Below are 22428 nucleotides of genomic sequence, written 5' to 3' on the forward strand. Positions count from 1 at the left end.
TCGTAATAATGAAATTTGACTGTGTATCAAATAAAAGAGCAGCTCAAACGATTTTATCATGGGGCTATTCTCGTTTAAAACACTTCTACACGTAGATAAAAGCAAAAACATCAGTTTGGTGAAGACCTGAACTTTTCGCAGTTGTTAAAAGCTTTGCGCGACATTTCGCATCATAGGATACGATTTGGAAAGTCCTCAAGAGATGGAGCATGGGTATTGGGACTCACATAGACCTTTCTTCTTTGGTGAAAGAAGAATTTGACAAGTGCTTCATGGCGAATGATTCTTGGTGAATCCGTTTAATCTGCTCTTTCTTTTGACGTACTAATAAGTTTTTTTACTTGGGAAAAAAATTTTTTCAGGTGATATTTTGATTGCGGCTGGAGTCGTCGCTTATTTGGGTCCGTTTACTTTGCAATATAGACAAAGGCAGATAGAGAAATGGGTATCGGCTCTAATCGATTTCGGAATAGTTTGTTCGAGAGATTTTCAATTGACTGCTGTATTGGGAGATCCCGTAGTTATAAGGGCGTGGAATATTTTCGGTTTACCGACTGATAATTTCAGTATCGATAACGGAATTATCATTTCGTAAGTTAAATCTGATATTTATAGCCTTTTATAGCCCAACGGAATGATTATTTATCGATTCATATTCATTTTGAATACATATGGTTTATATATAGAATGTTATTCGAGAAAACTCTTCAATCACAAGATTTTAAAAAGTTATGATGAAAAGAAAGTGTAGAGAAGCTCCTCAGGCTTCTAAGCTGAATGGTTGAGAAGCCTGAAGTGTTTCTGTTGAAAGTGAAATCTTTTTTAGACCAAAATAAAGCTCTGGTCAAAAGTTTGGAGTTGTTTCACCTTTCCTAGCAAGGAAATCTGCTTGCTCGTTGCTTGGTGACCTATTAGCTTCATTAGATCTGTACTAGTGCTATTAGAATTCCCATAGTATCTTGGACGTGTAATAGCCTTCAAGAACACTAGAAGAAAATGAAGCAATTGCTTTATTAATATTGGAGCAAAAATTGTTGATCTAGCTTTTTAGGCTAACTTGGAACCATCTGTATACCAGATCGATGCTTGCTATGTATTTGGTATACTGGCCTCAATTTTTTTGTCTGTTAGCCTTTGGACGTGTCTGAAACCTTCTTTTTCACTGCTAGATTAAGGCTTCTAACGCTGTACATTAAATCAACTAGCATTTTGTGGATAGGTTCATCACTGTTTTCTAAATTTGACGATTCTAGAATCCGTACGTCAATTGGCTTCAATTTTTTTGTCTGTTAGCCTTTGGACGTGGCTAAAACCTTTTTTTTCACTGCTAGATTAAGAAGAAGCGGGTTTTAAAATGCTTCTAATGCTATAGATTAAATCAACTAGCATTTTGTAGATTGGATTATGACTGTTCTATAGATTAGACGATTCTAGAATCCTTACGTCAACGATATTTCCTGGCTAGTTTTAAGAGGCTTCTGAGTGTTTTATGTATATTGAGACTTTGGAATTGGAGTTTTCCCATTTTCATTTTCCAGAAATGCTAGAAGATACGCTTTGATGATCGATCCACAAGGGCAGGCTAATAAATGGATAAAAAATATGGAGAAATCGAAAAATTTAGCTATAATCAGGTTAAATCAAGCCGATTACGTACGAATTTTGGAAAATGCTATACAGTTCGGGCAACCGGTAATAAAATACGATATTTTCCAAACTCGCCCCCCCCCTTCAATCGATATATGAGAATTTAATTTTTTGATTTTCAGGTGCTACTGGAAAATATCGGTGAAGAAATGGACCCAGTATTGGAACCGGTTTTGGCCCAACAAGTTTTCAAACAAAGCGGCGCTCTATGCCTCAAATTGGGTGATTCCGTTGTAGAATACAGTCCAGATTTCAAGTAAGATCCTTTCAGATCTAATTTTTGTTCCATATATATACCGGGTGGTCAACTAAACCGGTATATGTATAATTTGTTACTGGACGAACTTTTCGTTTCCACCTGGTACAAAATATTTTTGCTATATATGTATATATGCCAAAATTTGAAATCTAATACAGAATGTTCGATCACAAACAAATAATTTCAGGCTATATGTAACGACGAAATTGAGGAATCCTCATTACCTACCCGAAGTAGCTGTCAAAGTGACATTAGTCAATTTTATGATAACTAGCGTTGGCTTAGAAGATCAATTACTTGGTATAACAGTCGCCAAAGAACGTCCGGACTTGGAAGCCGAAAAGAATTCTCTTATTATACAGGGGGCGGAAAATAAAAGGTAAATTCTAATTTGACAGTAAAGTAATAAATTTTCTAATCGAATGTTTTAAGGGCGTTGAAAGAAATCGAAGACAAAATCTTGATGGTATTGAGTACTTCGCAAGGTAATATTTTGGAAGACGAAACCGCCGTTCAAATTTTGAGTTCTTCGAAAGTTTTATCCAACGATATAGCCGCTAAACAAGCTGTAGCCGAAGTTACTGAAAAACAAATCGATAAAGCTCGATTGGAATACACCCCTATAGCTGTACACGCCGCCATTTTATTTTTCTCAATCGGTAAATCGGTAAATTCATTGTTAAGTGGAGCTACATAGTTTTCTGTCGTATTTTTGATACCTGTGGTTTCTAATTCTAATCAAAATTCGTAACTATTCATAAATGTTTAACAAGAAAAGTTCGTTACATAAATTTACTTACCTTTCATTTGTCTTCGGTATTTCGATGTGAAGAAATGTGTTAACATAACCTCAAAAAAAATAATCCAATGGGGTTAAATCGGCTATTCTTCGGGGCTTTGGTATATATCCATGCACGAAGCCGCTCTAGCAAATGAAAATCAAACGTGAAATGATTTCTGCTTATTACCCTTTGTCTATTTCCCATAAAAAACATCAAACAGTGCTTCGACAAATTCTTGTAGATTAACCTCACTACAAATAATACAATTCACGTATCCATTCAGCCAAAAATTTCGAATCGAATTTCGATATTTTACGTTTTATGTACTATAATCACATTCTAGAATATACGATTCCTAGAAATGTTTAATTTACCGTACAGTACCTGCATCACGGTCTATATCGGTGAACGAATTCGTAATAATATCGATATAATTGAGTGTTTTAAGCTATTTGTCAAATCTACGGTTACAGGATTACACACGAGTTGAATCCGGAAAGCTTTTAAGCAAAAATCCTTTCAAGATCCGTGATTATTTGGATCTTCTTCGATGTTTATAAGTTCTTTGGCTCACATGAAAATTTTGACAAACTGAATCATTATTTTGAGAAAAAAATCAACAATTTGTAAGCACTTCTTTAATTTAAGGCTATCCATGACGAAACTAAACAAGAGAGTGATGGGGGGGGGGATTTTCACTAGTCTAAACCCCCAGCCAATAAGCAGCTCGCATGCACTAAGACCCTTTCCATGTTTCCTTTTGGTGTGTATCTCGTCGAAAAGAGATTGTTGACAGCTTATATGTCAAATGAAACAGTGCTACCAACTCAAAATTTTTACACAGCGAGAAAGATCTAATTGAAATAAAGAATTAAGAGGTAGTGACTCGCAAGTTATTAGAGAAAGAAATTCTAAGTAGCACCATTTTGCGTTGAACTCTAATTTTGTTTTTTTAATTGATTATAATGTTGATTAATTTCAGCTGATTTAGCAAATATCGATCCTATGTATCAATATTCGTTGGTTTGGTTTATGAATTTATTTAAAGCTGGTATAGATAATACGGAAAGAGTCGAAGACGTCGCTCAAAGATTGAAGGATTTAGAAAAATATTTCACCTATTCGTTATACGTCAACATTTGTAGAAGTTTGTTTGAAAAGGTAAGTATTATATACGAGGATTGTCCTATAAGTACCTGGTCCAACAGAAATTTTTTTATTCGCCGTTGCTGAAACGGTCTTTGTCTTTTTTGGAGCCGATTCTTCCTTTCGAACCCATCGTTCCGATTGATTTTGTTGTTTGGGTTGCGAAGAGATGGATCCACGTTTCATCTGTGGTCACAAAACTGTGAAACATTGTCAAACGCTATTTGGAAATGCCTAATACGTTACGCTTTCAGTCGACGATCATCCAGTGGATTTTGAACATTTCTGGTGTCGTTGGGGCTTCGATGCTGGTCTTCGCTGGTCTTAGGCTTCGTTTAAACTTTGCTACAAAGTTTTCCATGGATACTAAACGACGAGGCGTCTTAAAACTTGAAACATATATCGTGTACTTTCGTATTGTGTTTTTTTTTTCAAATAACTACCGCCATCTCTTGGTAAGGAAAGGTACTTCTTGGACTATTCTCGTATGATTGGATTTTCTATATAGATTTTAATGAAATGTCTGTTTTTAGGATAAATTACTTTTTTCTTTGCTTCTTTGTATCAATTTAATGAAAAGTCGTAACGAAATTAACATATCGGAATGGATGTTTTTATTAACCGGTGGTGTCGGTTTAGAAAATCCCAATAGAAACCCGACCGATTGGTTAGTTACCAAATCGTGGGACGAACTTTGTAGATTGAACGATTTAGACGCATTCAAGTAAGTTAATGAAAGTTTCCACTACACAAGTGATTTGTGATACAAAAAATAATGAATAAAATGAGATTATCTCACCGACCCATGGAGAAGTCCACGTCGAAACGCAAAAATGCATAAAAGGATGCATACAGACTCGAGGAACGGATGATTTGATATGTTTCAACTGGATCCAAGATTCCCAAGACCGAGCAAAATATCTAGGTTAAAAAAGGCTTCTAAAGGCGTCTAAAAGTCCAGTAAACTGACTGAAGATAAACCTCATGTCCGGTAAACGCCTCTCGAATACTCTCGGTATTAGTTTTGGCAAGTAGAGGCGAAAAGATCCACACTCTCGATTATTTATTTGCTCGCTACGTCTACTACAGAGTAGGGAAGGGTAAAAACTTTAAAAACTGGTTAATTATCTTGGTGATATGAGATCGAGCCGACTAGGAGATTCTAGGAGCTGCTGAATCTCTAGGGGGATCTAAAACTGATGTAGAGCCCGACTAAGAGATTCTAGGAGTTGCGGAGTCTCAAGGAGGAGACATAGAGTCGGACTAGGAGATTCTAGGAGTTGGGGAATCTCTAGGAGCATCTAAAACGGAAATAGAGCCGGACTAAGAGGTTCTAGGAGTTGAGGAATCTCTAGAAGGAGACATAGAGCCGGACTAGGGGATTCTTGGAGTTGTGGAGTCTCTAGGAGGATCTAAAACTGACGTAGAGCCGGACTAGGAGATTCTAGGAGTTGCGGAATCTCGAGGATGATCTGAAACGGACATAAGACGATAGAATAAAAGTTTTATTTTGTAATTATAACATTGTAAAACCGAATATTCGTTTTTTAGTGGTATTATGCAACATTTCGTGAACCATACAGATCAATGGAAAAAGATATTCGATTCGGGAGAACCTCACAAATTGCCGTTACCTTCTCCATGGAATACGAAATTGAACGATCTACAAACACTATTAGTTTTACGATGTATCAGATACGATAAAATAGTACCGAGCGTACAAAATTTTGTAACAGGTAAACGAATAATTATAAAAACAAAACGTTTTGCTAGTTCGAATCGATTTTTTTTCCACAGGACATTTGGGTAAACGATTCATCGAACCGCCTCCGTTCGATTTACCGTCTTCGTTCGGCGATTCCCATTGTTGTATACCTTTGATATTCATTCTAACCCCCGGCGCTGATCCCACGGCTGTTTTATTAAAATTCGCAGATGACCAAGGTACTTTTAAATATATGATTATGCACTCTTAATTACGAATCGTATTTTGTTTGTACTACATAAAAACCAAATTCTCGAATATCATCATCAACTTTTTAAATTTGATAATGACAGCGAATATTTGTATTGACAGCTTAACTGACAGCGTTTTCAACAGTCGGTTATAAGGAGAAAGATTTTATGGACTACTTTTTGGAAAAATTTCTTTATTTTCCAGTTTTTTCTCGTTTCCATCTGCTGTAATGATGATTTTTACTTCTTTTTCGTTTATTCCTTCTAATTTATTATCGTTTTTTTTTCTAGATCTAATCGTAACGACTCTATTATACATTCTGCTTTATTCCCGTTTGTTATTTCGATTTTTCCATCTCCGTTTTATCTTTCTTTAACATATTATCTATACCTCGAAACGAGATAACGTATTTTTTACTTATTCTTTACTATCCTTTTCCTTTTTTTAATTTCTTGATTCTGTTAACAGGATTTGGAGCTGCGCGTCTGTTTGCTTTATCTTTAGGTCAAGGTCAAGGTCCTATAGCTGTCAAATTAATCGACGAAGGTGTCAAAAACGGTACTTGGGTCGTACTACAAAACTGTCATTTAGCAAAAAGTTTCATGCCAACTTTAGAAAGAGTAAGATATGATATTTATTATTATAAATGCGTAGTTTTAAGAAAATGGTTTCAATAGTACCAAACCTGATCTAGAGATGGCGTTGTAGAGCGATCGCTTTTGCGCAACGCTGCTTCCTCCAAGGAAAAAGTATTAAAAATGTTATACGAATATAGATTAAAAATAACTTGATAAATTTCTATTTTTTATATAATAAACTCATATATATATATATATATATATATATATATATATATATATATATATATATATATTTAGATATGTGAAAATTTAACACCGGATTCGACCCATCCGGATTTTCGTTTATGGTTAACTTCATACCCAGCCGAACATTTTCCCGTATTGGTATTACAAAATGGAGTAAAAATGACGAACGAACCTCCTAAAGGTCTCAAAAATAATATTATGAGGTAAAAATTGTATCGAAACGTCAATTCGTCTACGTACTAATCAAATTCGTTTATAGATCGTATTATAGTGATCCCATATCGGATTTGGAATGGTTCGAAAGTTGTAAACAACCTCAAGTATTTAAAAAACTTTTGTACGCTTTGTGTTTTTTCCATGCAACCGTACAAGAAAGAAGAAAATTCGGTCCGCTCGGTTGGAACATCCAGTACGAATTCAACGAAACCGATCTAAGGATAAGCGTGATGCAACTTCAAATGTTTCTAAATCAATATGAGGTGAGATTCCGAATGAAACATAATCTCAAAATTATTGGGAGATATTTTTGAAAACGAAAATTATTAAACACATTTTATCCAAATCGAAAGTTTATAATGTATAACGAACAACCCTGTAAATTTATATTTATGTTTATTATATATTATATTATATATACGTCTTACGACGAATTTAAACTATCTGTAAATGTCAAAATACTTATAGGAAAATTATGAAAATTTTTACGATTGGGTTTTTGAGATACGATCTTTTTAACTAAAATATGTTAAGGTTCTACCGGAAATCGACTGTAACTTTGTTATTTTAAATAAAACACCCTATATATTAGACATTTTTGGAATCTACGTAAAATTTTACTATATTTTTGTTAAGAAACTTTCTAAAAAATGCATACTTTTTGAGTTATTAATTATTTTGTAAAAAATTTTACTGTTGCAGACCCTTATAAATTATTTTTTTACGAAAATTCCCTTAAAGATATGAAAATGGTTTCTGTTCTGTTGCTTTTAGCAATGTCAGAATTATTTGAATCTATGTTGCAAAATTTTTCATCGTATACAGGGCGTGTATAAAAATTGTTCAAAATTTAACGTTATAAATATGAGATTTCTTTATTTTTTTGAACCACGGTAAGTGTAGGTATAGGAAAGTATACATGAATTTGTCTTATTTTTCCCTCCTGAATGCATTGAAATAAAAAAAACCGGGTGATTCTATCGAAAAAAATTAAGAAATTTGGTATTTATAAAGTTTAAATTGGAACACCCTGTATAAAATAAAAAATGTTTTAACATAGATTCAAATACTTCTGACATTGCTTAAAGCAATCGAATAGAAATCATTTTATTTTATTTTATACGAAAACCCAAATTTAGAAATTTTCATGATTGTACTATAAGTATTTTACCATATACAGATAGTTTTAACTCATTCTGGGTCTATTGAAAAATAATATATTGAATATCGAATCAATATATTATTCTATATTTCTCGAAGTTTTAGATTATTTTACTAATTTGTCAACGTTGTTTAAATAATAACACGTATAGACACGTATAGAATTAATATATGAGATCGGATTATGTATAGTCCCAACGTTTTTGTCTGTGTCAGTTCATTTCGATCCAGTATTTCATTTCTACCAAACTGTTTTTAGTACAGCGAGTTTACAAAAAATTTCGTTGAAAGAAATTTGAGCATTAACGAGCAATCCTGAAAGTTCGACGAATTTTTTTCAAAAAAATCCATTTCGCGACCATGGAAACTGTTGGCACAACAAGGCACTGACTGCGGTATTTTAGAAAAAATAAATACCCAATAAACATAGAGGAGACTTGGTACGACACCCGAAACTCCAAGTGCGAACGTGATATATATTTTCACGAAATTTAGTTAAAAGTTAAGAATGTAACCGATGAAAACTGGAGAAACAGTATACAATAAGTGAAAAAAATTGATATTTCATATAGTTTAGAACTAATCGAAGCCAAAAAGTCGTAAATACATAAAGATCAGAAGTTAATAAAAGCATGTCAATTAAAATTTTTATTTTTTTTTATATTTCTCAGGATATACAGTACGACGCATTATTATATTTGACGGGAGAATGCAATTACGGCGGTAGGGTGACAGACGATTGGGATAGGAGAACTTTGGGTACGATATTAAGAAAATTTTATTCGAAAGAAGTAGTTGAAAACGCTAATTACCCATTAGATCCAACAGGTACATTATTTTTAATGATACGATGTGAATTATAACGTCCATTTTTATCATTAAGGTTTATACTACGTCCCAGAAAAAAGCGAATACGACGACTTTCTTGCTTACACAAAAGACCTTCCGCTTATCACGCACCCAGAAGTGTTTGGCATGCACGAAAACGCCGATATTATGAAAGATCAACACGAAACTGAATTACTATTCAAAAATACACTCTTAACACAGGTTGGTAGCTATTTAATTATCAAAATTTCAATTATCGTTATTCAATAAATATGTACCTTCATATTTTTGACTCCCCTAAACGCCTATCCCTCGCGTTGGTTCTATATATTAAAAATAAGACAGACACAGCGTTTGATTGCTACATTCCCAAAACTAAAACGTTTATAAATGCAATAGCAGTCAAACGTTCATTAAATTTCTTTGTTAGGCTTGATCAATACTCGTATTGATCAGTAAGTAGGGATCTGCCTTTGAGTACTTAAGAGAAGATGCCCTTTTTGGAAGGGTGGGGGTGAGGAAGCTTCTTATAAAACGTCAAAATTAAATCGAGAGGTTGCAGTGGGGTAAAGAACACAAAAACTGGACCTATGAAGAGTAGGAGAAAGTTTTATGGCCAAATGAAGAATCTGATTCTGATGTGAAATCCTGACCGTAAAACACGGCAAAGCTTCGTGGAATGAAGACGTTGTAAAAATTGAAGAGTTGTTTAAGAAGAAATGCTGTAAAGAATCTTTAAGGAGATTTTACCACATTTTGGCCAGCGCTTGGTCAATCTATCAGGTGACAACGATCCCAAGCTTACTTCGAAAGAATATTATAAAAAAATTGGGAGAAATAAATAATTATTTGGCCATCACAGTCGCCCGATTTCAACCCTATTGAGTTGTTTGGAACAAAAACGACAAAGAATTCATTTCAATTGTTGTGTATGACGTAAACTATAAGGTGGACAAAAACTTGATAATGCAACATTCAAAACATTTTTTAATATCTATGTACTGAAATTTAAGTTTTTGTTTGTTGTGCTGCTGTTTAACAGGACCGAACGGTAAGGGACTTCATTTAAGTGTTAATATATTTAATTTGAAGTAATTGCGTTAAGATACTTTGGTATAGCTCAGTATAATCTTGTTTCTAAAGGTACGCGTTTGTGAATCGACTCGAATTACACGTTTTCGATATACAGTTAGCCTATAATTAGACTTGAACTATTTTTTTTGGTATACCCGGTACAGTAAGAATATGAATTGATGAAGGACCGGAATTTAGACAAAAACCTTCCTTAATCTTTGCAACTGTGCACATCGTTAAACTAGTCGGTGGTCGTTTTAATTTCCATTAATTTGGAGCTATTACGTGAAGATACTTTGTTATAGTTTAGTATAATCTTGTTCCTAACGGTGCGGTTTGTTAATCGACTCGAATTACACGTTTTTAATTTATAGTTTGCCTACGATTAGACTTAAACTATTTTTTTCTGGTATAACCGGAACAGTAGGACTATGAATTGATGAAGGACTGGAATTTAGACAAAAACGTTCATCACAAAATCTTCCTTAATCTTTGCAGCTGTGAACATCGTTAAACTAGCATGTCGGTGGGAGTTTTAATTTCCATTGTTGTTGTTAGTGATGAACATGATTTGAGTTTCCATCCAGTACAGAAATATTAATAATAAGTTCATGGTTGTTGAAGATACAAATAATTTTGTTTTAAACGAAAACATCGTTCAAAGCATTCCCTATCGTTGATTGGTTCACCAGGTTTGAAGAAAACCGCAAAAATACTGATGATTTCCACTTTTAAGGGACTTAAAAATTCATTCAAGTGTTAATGTGTTTAATTTGTCTTGTTTCCAACGATACGCGTTTGTTAATCGACTCGAATTACACGTTTTTGAAATACAGTTGCACTACAATTAAACTTAGCTATATGATATGTAAAAAAATTTATCTCCTTTTCAATTTCCACTTCACAACTTTTAATTTTTTATCGCTGCTAAGGATTTATACGAATCGTATGTAAGTAGTTTTTCGAAAAAAAAACATTAGATAAATAGTTTTTTAATATTTTGATTCGAAAGCTTCTACGGAACAAATTGGTAAGTTTTTGACAATTTTTTTAAGCAATTAACTTTTTCATTTTTGTCTTTATTTCTTTCATTTTGAGAGTCTTTGCACGTGTAGAAATGATTAATAGTCGTGTTAAGCTAAGTAGGTGTTTAACCGTGTCATTTGCTTACCTCAATTTGTTGATCTGTCAAATAAAAAGTCACTTCTCACTGTCAATTCGTTAATTGTCATTTTTCCGTCGAATTTTGAGAGTTGACATTGCCATCGTAAAAATTGACGTTATTAATGGCGAATGTACTGAAAACTGTTTGGGATTTAGTAAGGGAAGATAGAGAAATTCCTTTTTGGATTTCGTGATGGGTGTAGTACTGAAAGGGGATGACTTCCAAATAGATTGACTTATCGGTATGAACGGTGTTCATTAAATAGTTGTTTTAATTTTTATAGGACGCTATGTCTTCAAGTGGATCTCGCAAATCTCCTGACGAAGTAGTGATGGAAGTGGCAATCGATATATTAGATAAACTACCCCCTAATTTTAATAGAGACGAAGCAATGACGAAATATCCGACATCTTATTCCCAAAGTATGAACACTGTTTTGGTACAAGAAATGACGAGATTCAATATTCTATTGACTCAAATACGAGAAAGTTTAAAAAATGTACAGAAAGCCATAAAAGGTAAAGGAATTTAATAAATTCTGTGTTATTTATCGGTAAAAAAAAATATTTCAGGTTTAATTGTTATGTCGGTAAGTTTGGAAGAAGTGGTAACTAGTATAATGACAGGTAGAATACCCCAAATGTGGGCTTCGGTGTCTTATCCCTCATTGAAACCTTTGGGGAGTTATATCGGTGATTTTTTGGCAAGGTTACAATTTTTGAAGGTAAATTAATTTGTTTTTATATGTTTGTCACGTGATACATCGATTTTTATCGTTAAATTTTGATATTATGAGAAAAAATAGCGATTAATACTAAATAAAAGGGATGATAATCACCCCTTATTGTCGAAATGTAATAAACTGAAAGTATTTGGAATGTTAAAAAAACATTTTTAGTATTAAAATGAAGATCGTAAGATATTTTTGGATACTATTTATGTTTTTCAACCCTTAATTGATGTATTTTTTTTCCACGAAATGGTCCATTCTAGTTATTTTTTTTTGTTATAAGCCGGTCTTCTCGATCTTTTTGGAATTTTGAAAATAGTTTTCTAGGTTTTATTTTGGTCACTTTAATAACGCCGCTTTTTTTCGCTTTTTTTTATTTTTATTTAGACGATGAATAGTTTTCCAAATGTAAATTGGTTGAAATAGGGATTTTTGGAGTTCAATAATGTGAAAAATTGTCTTTTCTATTTAGGTTTTGTTGAAAAAAAAAAGGTTTTTATGTTGAATTTGGTCCAAAATGGGTTATTCAGTTCAGTTTTGTCCAAAAAAGTAGCTTTTTGAATTTAATATTTATAGAAATTTGCCTAAAAACAGTTGAATTAGGCTTTTTGATTCAGATTGGCCCAGAAAACGACCTTTGGTGGTATAATGTTTGCAAAAAGTGATTTTTTTAAGTTTTATTTAGTGAAAAAATGGTATATCAAATATAATTTGGTGGAAAATGGCATTTTTGAGTTCAATGATGTACAAATTGGGTTGAATTTATATAATTTTTGAGAAAAATTTGGTTTTTGATTTCATTATTGTCAAAAATTGGGTTTTCAAAGTTGAATTTGATCTAAAAATGGGGTTTTCAGTTCAGTTTGACTCCAAAAATCGCTTCTTAAAGTATAATTTTTGAAAAAAATATGCTTTTGAGTTCAATTTTATCAAAAATTGGCAGAAAATGTGTTTTGGAAGTTAAATTTGATCGAAAAATGGATTTTTCAGTTCAATTTGACTCAAGAAATCGCTTCTTATCCGTTGAAAGAATATTTTCCATGTTCAATTTGGTCAAAAAAATACGTTTTCAAGTATAATTTGCCTATTTTAAATGCAATTCATTGCGGTTTTCTTGATTTTGTCTATATGTCGATAAGTGCCATCTGTTTTTTCATAGAAAAAAGTCACTTTTATGCAGAACGTTTTTGTTTTAGGATTGGTACGAGAATGGAGCGCCATCTACTTTCTGGATATCCGGATTTTTCTTTACTCAAGCTTTTTTGACAGGTGCCCAACAAAATTATGCGAGAAAATACACAATACCAATAGATTTACTCGCTTTCGATTATGAGGTAATTTTTATTTATTTCAATATTACATTTTGTAATATTAATAATTTCGATATTTTTTATCCATTCATTCTATAAGTATGTGTATTAAATCTTGTTTGAAACAATCTACTTGTTTGTCCGATGTACGCTTTAAAACTAAGAGTTGAATATATTGGACAAACTAATAAATGATTTCGATTAAGATTAAATGTACATAAATTTAATGTGGTTGCTTCTTTAGGTTCTGAAAGGCGCCTACTTTAATAAGCCTCCTTCAGATGGCGTTTATATATACGGACTTTTTTTGGACGGGGCTAGATGGAACGAAAAAATAATGGAATTGGACGAATCGCTGCCTAAAGTTTTATACGAAAATGTACCTTATGTAAGTGTATATATATATATATATATATATATATATATATATATATATATATATATATATATATATATATATATATAAGTATTGATATTGGTGACTTTTACTAAAGGTTAAATAAATTTTTAGATGTGGTTGAAACCTATGAAAAGAGACGATTTAAAAGAGAAGAAAACCTACACTTGTCCTGTATACAAAACTGCCGAAAGAAGAGGTGTTTTATCGACGACCGGGCATTCTACTAATTTCGTTATCGCAATGTTCCTGCCTTCATCGAAACCACCTTCGCATTGGATAATGCGCGGCGTTGCCATGCTGTGTCAGTTATCACAGTAATTTTACATTTTTTTGTCTTTGTTTGCGTAATAAACGATTTCGATTATTTGCTTTTCTATTTATTGGAATCAGTATTTCATTGCCAAATTGCTTTAAGGCAATAATTATACTTTTCCATATAAGTGGAGATGGAGATCAAACATCGAACTATCGCCCAATTGCACTCCGTTCCACGTTATTCAAGATCATTGGAATATTGGTCAAAAAAGACTTTTGTCTAACTTATTATCCATCAATTTGGATTTTTAAGTAACAAATGATGCTATATCCTCCACCCCAAATAATTTTTACTCAAGCTTAAATCACCATGCAACAACTTTCTGTGCTTTTTCCAAGGCTTTCGATTGTGTCTTTGAGATTCTAATCAATACGCTTAAAAGAACGATTTAGCTTATGAGCGTTAAGAATCAAGTTCTCCACGACTCGGGGATGTAACGCTGATACAAAGAAGTATTATAAACCTCCTCATAATGTAGACCCCCCTATGGGTTTTCAATCCCCCGGCATCGTGTGCTTCCTTTTATAACAGTGAGACCTAAAGATACCTTCGGAAAAGAATCTTATGATATCCTCGCCATCGTTTTTCAATCCCCCGGCATAGTGAGACCTAAAGATACCTTCGGAAAGTGATGTTATGAGATCCCCGCCATCGTTTTCAATCCCCTGGCCTCGTGTGCTTCCTTTTATAACAGTGAGACCTAAAGATACATTTTGGAAGTGATCTTATGAGATCCCCGCTGTTGTTTTTCAATCTCCCGGCCCAGTGAGACCTAAAGATACCTTCGGGAAGCGGTCTTATTAGATCCCCACCATCGGTTTTCAGTCCCCCGGCATTGTGTGCTTCATTTTGTAACAGTGAAACCCTAAAAATTACGTTTTGGAAGCCACCTTATGAGATCCTCAACGTGGTTTTTCAACTCCTTGGCAGCATGCACTTCCTTCAATGCTTGAAGCCCATAGATACTTGCATTTTAATGAAGTTTCGCTGTTTCCCATTTATCCATGGACTTTGATGGATTCTTCACAAGACTAACTTTGTCATCTGCACACGTGTGAGTGTGATACTAAATCGTATCTAATTATCTTGAACTTCGTGCTTTCAAACTATTGAAAATTCGATCTGATTACGAATATGACGTTTAGGAACAAATGTAGCGGAAGAGTTGATAGCTTAGGTGTTATCCGAATAGCTTCAACTTGACACCACGTTAATAAATCACAGGAATTAATTACTGAAGATCGGATTATTAGATTGCTAATAAAGGAAAAGTTGATTAATGATGGGCATCGTATTTCTGAGAAAAGATGCTGCGTAATAAATTAACGACACGAGGAGAACGGTGAAATAACCCAAACAACGATCCGGCGTTATAAATAACTTCGATATTATATTATTTATAAATTAAACAAACAATCTATTTAATAAGAAAGTTATTAAATTGTAAAAAAAATTCCCATTCCCATCTCTAATATCTGCGGTACATTCAGGAACTCGACATTATGTAACTAACGTCTTAAGCTAATACTTCCATGCGGTTACCATGACGACGCCATCAAGATCGATGCCGGCCCCTGCCCTGGCATCCCAACGGGGCTGGAAGTTGTAGAAGAGGGAATTCGAACGGGATGATGTTATGTACCAGCCAGTGGCGTCGATATTATATATAAACTAGAATAGAAATAATTTGGTTTGTTTTGACATCCAAAGGATTGTGATACTAGGAAAATAATTGATTTTTCTACTTTAATTTCCACACATTTTCACTCAAAACGACTGAAAAGAGTTTCTATGCGACTACAAAAATATTATACACTTTTAGAGTCGATATAACTGTTAAATATAGTCGGATAGAGTCAGATCTGGGTTATATGGTGGATGTGCAATCTTTACGTAGCTAGATTTGTCTTGGAAATCGAATCAATGTGGACTGGAGAATTGTCGTGAAGTAAAAACACATCTCGACTGATTTTGCATCGAAAACTACTAAAATTCTTCCATTATAGTTTCATCATCCTAAAATTGTGGAAAATGGAAATTTATTGTCATCGATGATAAGCGGATGAAAAAATCCAGCGTCTTAACCATCTTAAAACAGCTTTTAATGAATTCTATTTGTTAACAAAGGTTGATGCAACTTTTTACAAAAATTTACGTTTTCAAATCGTATATATATATATATATATATATATATATATATATATATATATATATACAGGATGATTCATTAAGAATGTCCAATCCTTGAACTGTAAATTCTAGACCTCAAAATATGATGATTCTGCTCAACATGCATTATGCAAATATTGCTAGTTTCCGAGTTCCGTTCAAAGTTTAAATTTAAATTTTGATTTTCGCAATAATTTTTTATGTTTTCACAATTTCTCTTTGAAAATTGGCAATTTTACCTTTTTTGGCATGAGGAATCATAATTTGCACTCTAATTAAAAAGCATTAAATTCTACAAAAAAAAGTTACTCTTCTTTGTATCGTGTAACTCAATCGGTTATGGAGTTATTTGCTTCTAAAAAGTACAATAAATTTTAATTTTTTTATAAAAAAATTTTATTATTCCTTAAATATGTAACAACAAATTTGTAAACAGAAATAAAAAACTTCAAAGCAAATGCCCATTTTTTGCAAGATACACAAAATGTTAACCCAGATTTTCTGGAAACAATTCTTTTTACTGACGAGGCAACATTTACCAGACGAGGAATATTTAATTATAAAAATAATCATTTGTGGGATTCTGAAAATCCACATGCTATGAGGGAAACAAATTTAGGTTAGGTAACATTTGGATTGGTGTAATATGTGGGTATTTAATAGATCCTTTTGAACTGTCAACCAATTTAAATGGACCTCTTCATTTAGATTTTCTTCAAGAACATTTACACGAATTACTAGAAGATATACCTCTCGCTTTAAGACTAAATATGTGGTTTTTGCATCAGGTCCTTGTCGTATTATCCTGACCAATATCTTACCAGGTTGCAATATTACCTGATAAGGATCCTCGTTGAAAATTCTAGTCGGGAAAAAATCTTTAAATATCTTGTAGTGGCTGTAGAATCATCTTGTGTATATTTCTCAAGCTAACCCCCACCATTTTGTGAAACTACACTTGCAGCAGGAGACAATTTATTTTAAAAATTTGTAACGATGTTAAGACTGGATTTTTTCCCAGTTAGTTGATTGTCTTAGCCCTTTCTTTAAACAGGTAGGCGCAAACTTCGTTATATCCTCTATGTAATTAATTTCTGAACATCTCTCGAAAAGCGATTAAACGCAAAACTAGAACGCAACGGGACGTTGAGCGGGACCGGGGGAGGGAGAAGCGCGTTAGCCGGTAGAGGCGGGACAAACCCAGGCGTGGGCGGCCCGCTGTCTCGCAGCAGCTGGTCGTCATGGCAACAACTTTGACTGCCGGTCCAGATATTGATCTTTCTCTTTCGTACACGGTATATAGATGCTAGGACTCATATGGAAAATTCAATGTGAAAAGCGCCCGCTTCATCCGAAAGTTTTCGTACGGGAAAAATTACGGAAGCATCGCTTGGGCGCAGCGGCGCACTTCAAAGGGATTTTCAACATACTTTTTTAAAGTTAAATATCGAAAATATTTTTCTTAACCAACATTTTCCAACTTAATTGAACGACTTGACCACAGACATGTCGAGATTATATCGATTTGATTTCAATTGGCATATGATTGTGCATTTTTTTTTCATTGTAAAATATCCAACCCTTAACTAATTATGAACGTGGTTTATTAGTAACTTCATCCACAATTTTTCAAGTATTTCCCTAGTACAAAAAACGTTTTTTATAGATATAGATCATTGACGTCGCAAACTCCTTCTGATCTTTCCTCCTTTATACAGGGTGATTGATTAGTGCGATAAAGTTCATGAATCCTGCAATATTTCAGGATATTCCAGAACGCTGCGCCATGTCAAAGTTTGCATTACAATAATACAAGATTGTGATGTTTAATACGGGGTATTTAAAAAGTTATAAGCAATTTTTTATGGTCGTTGAAGAGGTATTGATGACAAGGACAAATCTTTTAATTAGCGACCGTAATCGTATGGGGCTAACGATTTTTTACAAACCAAGCAGTTTTGGCGGGAATTTTAGACTATTTCTAGCTGAGGAATACAGAAGATTTAGAACTCGAGATTAAAAGCATATCCCCTTTGGCAGAGGCATATTTTAACACCGATTATGATAGAGGATGGTTCCAGAAATACCTGGTCTGACCTAGAGATGGCGATAGTTGCTTGAAATTCAATCTATACAGCATGTTTCAAGTTTAAAGAAGCTGAACTAGATTCTTCTCTAAATGAGACTGTTACTTCTTTATTAACAGTAAAAAATTGAGTTAAAACGAGGCCCTACGTCCTGCGAAGTTATTGGTCGACCAAATGGAGGTGATGACTCCAGAAATACTGAAGGAAATCCACTAGATGATAGTCGACGGAAATTTCGCGGGCTAGTGCACCCTATTCGACATATTTAGCTCCTTCGGATTATTTTCTGTGTCCAGACAAAAGATTTCACGAAGTGACCGGCATCAAAACGTTTAGAATACAACTTCTTAATGGAGCTGTTAGTTTTAATATTGCGATGTTGAATTTACATCTTCTACGAATATTTCTATGGAATAACCCCATGAATATCATATTAAATGTGAATTAGAAGGAAATAATTAATTATTTATTTGAAAATAAGTACAAATGGAATGTTTGCTTGGCCCGGGACGCATACGAACTAGGAGGCGCATGAACCGAAAAATATCGAAACTCGTCCGGAGTTTGGAACAGGGTAAAGTCTGGGAAACGAGAGCTAATTCCCTGGGCAGGACTTTCGCGGCAGCATCACTGCCGAATGTATCGATCTCGTTGCTATAGCGACGCGACCAGAGGTCGTCCTTTTCTCGTAGCAGGAACGGCTCCGTGCAGAGGGATAATCTAAACTTTGAAATACAGAACAATTGGTTTGATTTATAAATGGAAAATATATAACATAGGGGTGCAGCTTTTACTCATATTCGTAGATAAATAAATCAAGAGGGGTGTAAAACAGATATGAGACAATTTTATAGAAAGATAAAACTTCAAATCACTACCCCAAAATCTAAAAACAAAAGATATAAAAGTTAATAATCGTATCATAAAATATTGAACTTGAAATAATGAAAAATTGCGTACTGGAAAAACCCGCGGAGAAGATGGAATAGAAACTGTATGAAAAAACGATTTCATCAACTCATCGAGACAATTTAGAAACAAAAGAAATTCCAAGATTAGTGGGATATTACCAAGAGGTAGACCAAGAAATACCTGGAGAAACCATATTGAAAAAGGTACCAAAATCCTAGAGTTAATAGGGTGGAAAGCAGAATGCAAAAACAGAATGAAGAAAACTGACAAACGAAGCAAAGATAAACGGAAAACTGTAACAAAATGTACAAAGGGATTAATCCACCCCAAAGGGATTTGTAAACCCACAAAACGCTAGCCATAATCCAAGAGATCGAACGGCATAAATATAATTTTAATTAGATTTCCATGGATTTTTTTGAAAGAACGTTGATCAACTAAAACGTGAAATGACTTCTGTCAATGATAAACACACTCTCGATGTTTTTAAATACATTTTGATTCGATTTAGGATCTTTGAAATATGTTAATGATTGCGTTTTGATTTTGTGAGTCTTAGAAATTTATTAAAATGGAAAATCCAAAATGTTGCACCGCCCAACAGGACTAACGGGCTTAAAACCAATTGAATTTCAAACTGGGAATACAAATATATTTACTTGAATCTAAACGCCCGCCAAAACTCTAGATTTTTCAAAATTTCTTTGGTTTCTTTCTTTGATAATTATGAATCAGTGCTTTGAAATCCTCAACATAACATCAAAGATAAAAATTTAACGTAAATCGTTTCCTGGACATTCCTTCCGATACAAAAACTATGTTCAAATGGAATGGGTTTCTTTACTAATTAATCACATAAAATAAACATTTTTACTGATCAGTTCATTTAAAAAAAAACATTTTGCTCATTCAGCTCAGCAAACGCTGAATTTATTGCGCTGAAATGCGCTTTCGAGCAAGATTTTTTTTGCAAGTTTTGATTCGGCCACAACGATTCTATGGACATCCCAGTACGGTTTTTGGTGTGAATGAACACGTTCGTAAATTGCGCAGTCACAGCGCAGTCAGAAACGAAATAAATATTTAAAAAAATAATTTTATAATTTGTATCAACTGTTTTTATAATTAAATATTTGAAAAAAAATCGGATTTACGTTATTCATTATAGAATTCATTTACAAAATTATAATGTCTAGCTTTAATCAACCACCCTATTTAAAGCTGGAGGGTGAATGTATTATGTACATCCACCCTCGTAGACGGTCAACCCTAATGTTTTAAGGGTATAGAAAACACCCTCGGACAGGTCAGGATCATGCAATATATCACGGATTCTGAAATTTTAGTATGTAGTAAGAGTAATTTAGTTAAAAATGAATAGTCCTATCCTGATATATTCGCGAATTTAGTCACTTTACCGTTCGTATCGTAACTTTTTGTTTGCTTATTTTAGATCGAATCCGTTTTAAAACCTGACACGGGAATGTATTTCGATAACTACATGCTGTTTTATTTCCACGATCCCACAATAATTACATCAATAAACTAGTTGGTGGAGACTCTATTCTTATTTCTTTGAAAATATTAATAATAAGACTGATAAAAGTACAAACAAACGAAAAAATCTTTTGGGGGGAATTTAATAACTTTTTCTATCGTAAACAAATCGTTTTAGGCGTTGTGAGATCCAAGATATAAAAAGATATTTAAAAAACTTACCAGCGAGTACAAACTACTAAATTTGATTATATTTAATGCAGAAATAGACAAATAGAGGACGATTTAGAATACATCCAAGGTTTTATTTCGATAACACTTTTATATTTACCACGTCAGCGCTGCAAGTGATAAATAATTTGTTCATCATTAATCACTACGTAGAAAACAACGCGAACAACCAGAAATCGTTACTATTCAATCTTTTGTGGGAAATTTAGTAACATTTTCTATCGTAAACAAATCGGTATATCCGTTGGGAGCTCTAAAATATCAAAAGATATTTAAAAAACTTACTAGCGAATACAAACCACTAAATTTGGTTATATTTTTTGTAGAAATAGATAAATAGAGGACGATTTAGAGTACATCCGAGGTTTTATTTTCATAACACGTTTACTTTTACCGCCTTAGCGCTGCCAGTGATTAATAATTTGTTCATTATTAATCACTACGTACAAAGAAACGCGAACAACCAAAAATCGTTACTATTAAATCTTTTATAGAGAATTTAGTAACTTTTTCTATAGTAAACAAATCGGTATAGCCGTAGTGAGCGCCAAGATATAAAAAGATATTTAAAAAACTTACCAACGAGTACAAACCACTAAATTTGATTATTATTAATGTAAAAATACCCAAATAGAGGACGATTTAGAATACATCCGAGGTTTTATTTTGATACGTGTTTATATTTACAAAACAACCAAAAATCGTTACTATTAAATCATTTGTGGAGAATTCAGGTACTTTTTCTATCGTAAACAAATCGTTTTAGCCGTTGTGAGCAATCAGATATAAAAGATATTTAAAAAACTTACCAGCGAATACAAACTACTGAAATTGATTATATTTAATGTAGAAATAGACAAATAGAGGACGATTTAGAATACATATCGAGATTTTATTTCGATAACACGTTTATATTTACCACGTCAGCGGTGCCAGTGATTAATAATTTATTCATTATTAATCACTAGTCACTTTGAATTTAAAATTTTGGTAAATTCAAAATTTGTGTTGGATTTTTGACACCTTGGCATAAAGAATGGCAAATGACAAATCATGGTCGTTTTGAGGTTAGGTTTGATTAGAAAAATATACGTACAGCAATTCCCGTGAATGTTTTTTTAACAGACAGTCCAGGAGTAGGTACAACGGAAGTTTAAGTTGTAGTTGAAGATAATATTGCACCTGATGATGTAGACAACGAAGTTGATGTTCTTTGTAACATCAGGCAAATGTTTTTTAACGGAAAGTCTGTCTTTAACATAATACTTAGCTACATTCTGGATAAATTTGATCTAATTGTTAAATATATTCGAATTTTTCGTATCCATAATCTCAGCTTCTGTATAAGTAGCCGCCATTTTGTATAAGTAGCAATTAGTTTCCGCCATTTTACCTTGTGCAACAGCACCTCCAGCGGTTGCACAAGCAGAACGTGTGTTCGGCATCATCTGAATCGTGTTCGAAATACGTACACTCATAACTCTAAACTTCTTTTGATTTCTAGGCTACTCATTGATTGATTTTTCCAAGGAACTTTTTTATTTTTTACAATATACATCACGATGATGAATAATAACTAAGTCAAGCTGTTTTAGGTTTTGTTTCAGCTCGTTCCAATTCAAAATCAAAATCCATTTATTATTAATTAGGAAATCTAAGAAAACAGCTGATCTAAGTCAAAATGGCAGACGTATTGGATAAAATTATAAATGAA

At 33.3% G+C, this 22428-nt stretch overlaps 1 protein-coding gene across 1 annotated transcript in view; it reads left to right on the forward strand.

Annotated features, from left to right (window-relative positions):
* Positions 1–13820, forward strand: part of LOC130443936 (dynein axonemal heavy chain 7) — a 40700-nt gene extending 26880 nt beyond the window's left edge. The window contains exons 41-59 of the mRNA XM_056778837.1: positions 363–591; positions 1539–1692; positions 1770–1903; positions 2094–2285; positions 2339–2565; positions 3671–3849; positions 4368–4558; positions 5386–5570; positions 5632–5778; positions 6260–6411; positions 6670–6821; positions 6878–7097; positions 8667–8823; positions 8879–9045; positions 11346–11580; positions 11635–11786; positions 12989–13126; positions 13347–13490; positions 13614–13820. Of these exons, the coding sequence (XP_056634815.1) occupies positions 363–591; positions 1539–1692; positions 1770–1903; positions 2094–2285; positions 2339–2565; positions 3671–3849; positions 4368–4558; positions 5386–5570; positions 5632–5778; positions 6260–6411; positions 6670–6821; positions 6878–7097; positions 8667–8823; positions 8879–9045; positions 11346–11580; positions 11635–11786; positions 12989–13126; positions 13347–13490; positions 13614–13820 (3362 nt within the window). The remainder of the gene's footprint in view (positions 1–362; positions 592–1538; positions 1693–1769; positions 1904–2093; positions 2286–2338; positions 2566–3670; positions 3850–4367; positions 4559–5385; positions 5571–5631; positions 5779–6259; positions 6412–6669; positions 6822–6877; positions 7098–8666; positions 8824–8878; positions 9046–11345; positions 11581–11634; positions 11787–12988; positions 13127–13346; positions 13491–13613) is intronic.
* Positions 13821–22428: the final 8608 nt, after the last annotated feature.

The sequence above is a fragment of the Diorhabda sublineata genome, chromosome 5 (genome assembly GCF_026230105.1).
Source record: "Diorhabda sublineata isolate icDioSubl1.1 chromosome 5, icDioSubl1.1, whole genome shotgun sequence".
Classification (NCBI taxonomy): domain Eukaryota; kingdom Metazoa; phylum Arthropoda; class Insecta; order Coleoptera; family Chrysomelidae; genus Diorhabda; species Diorhabda sublineata.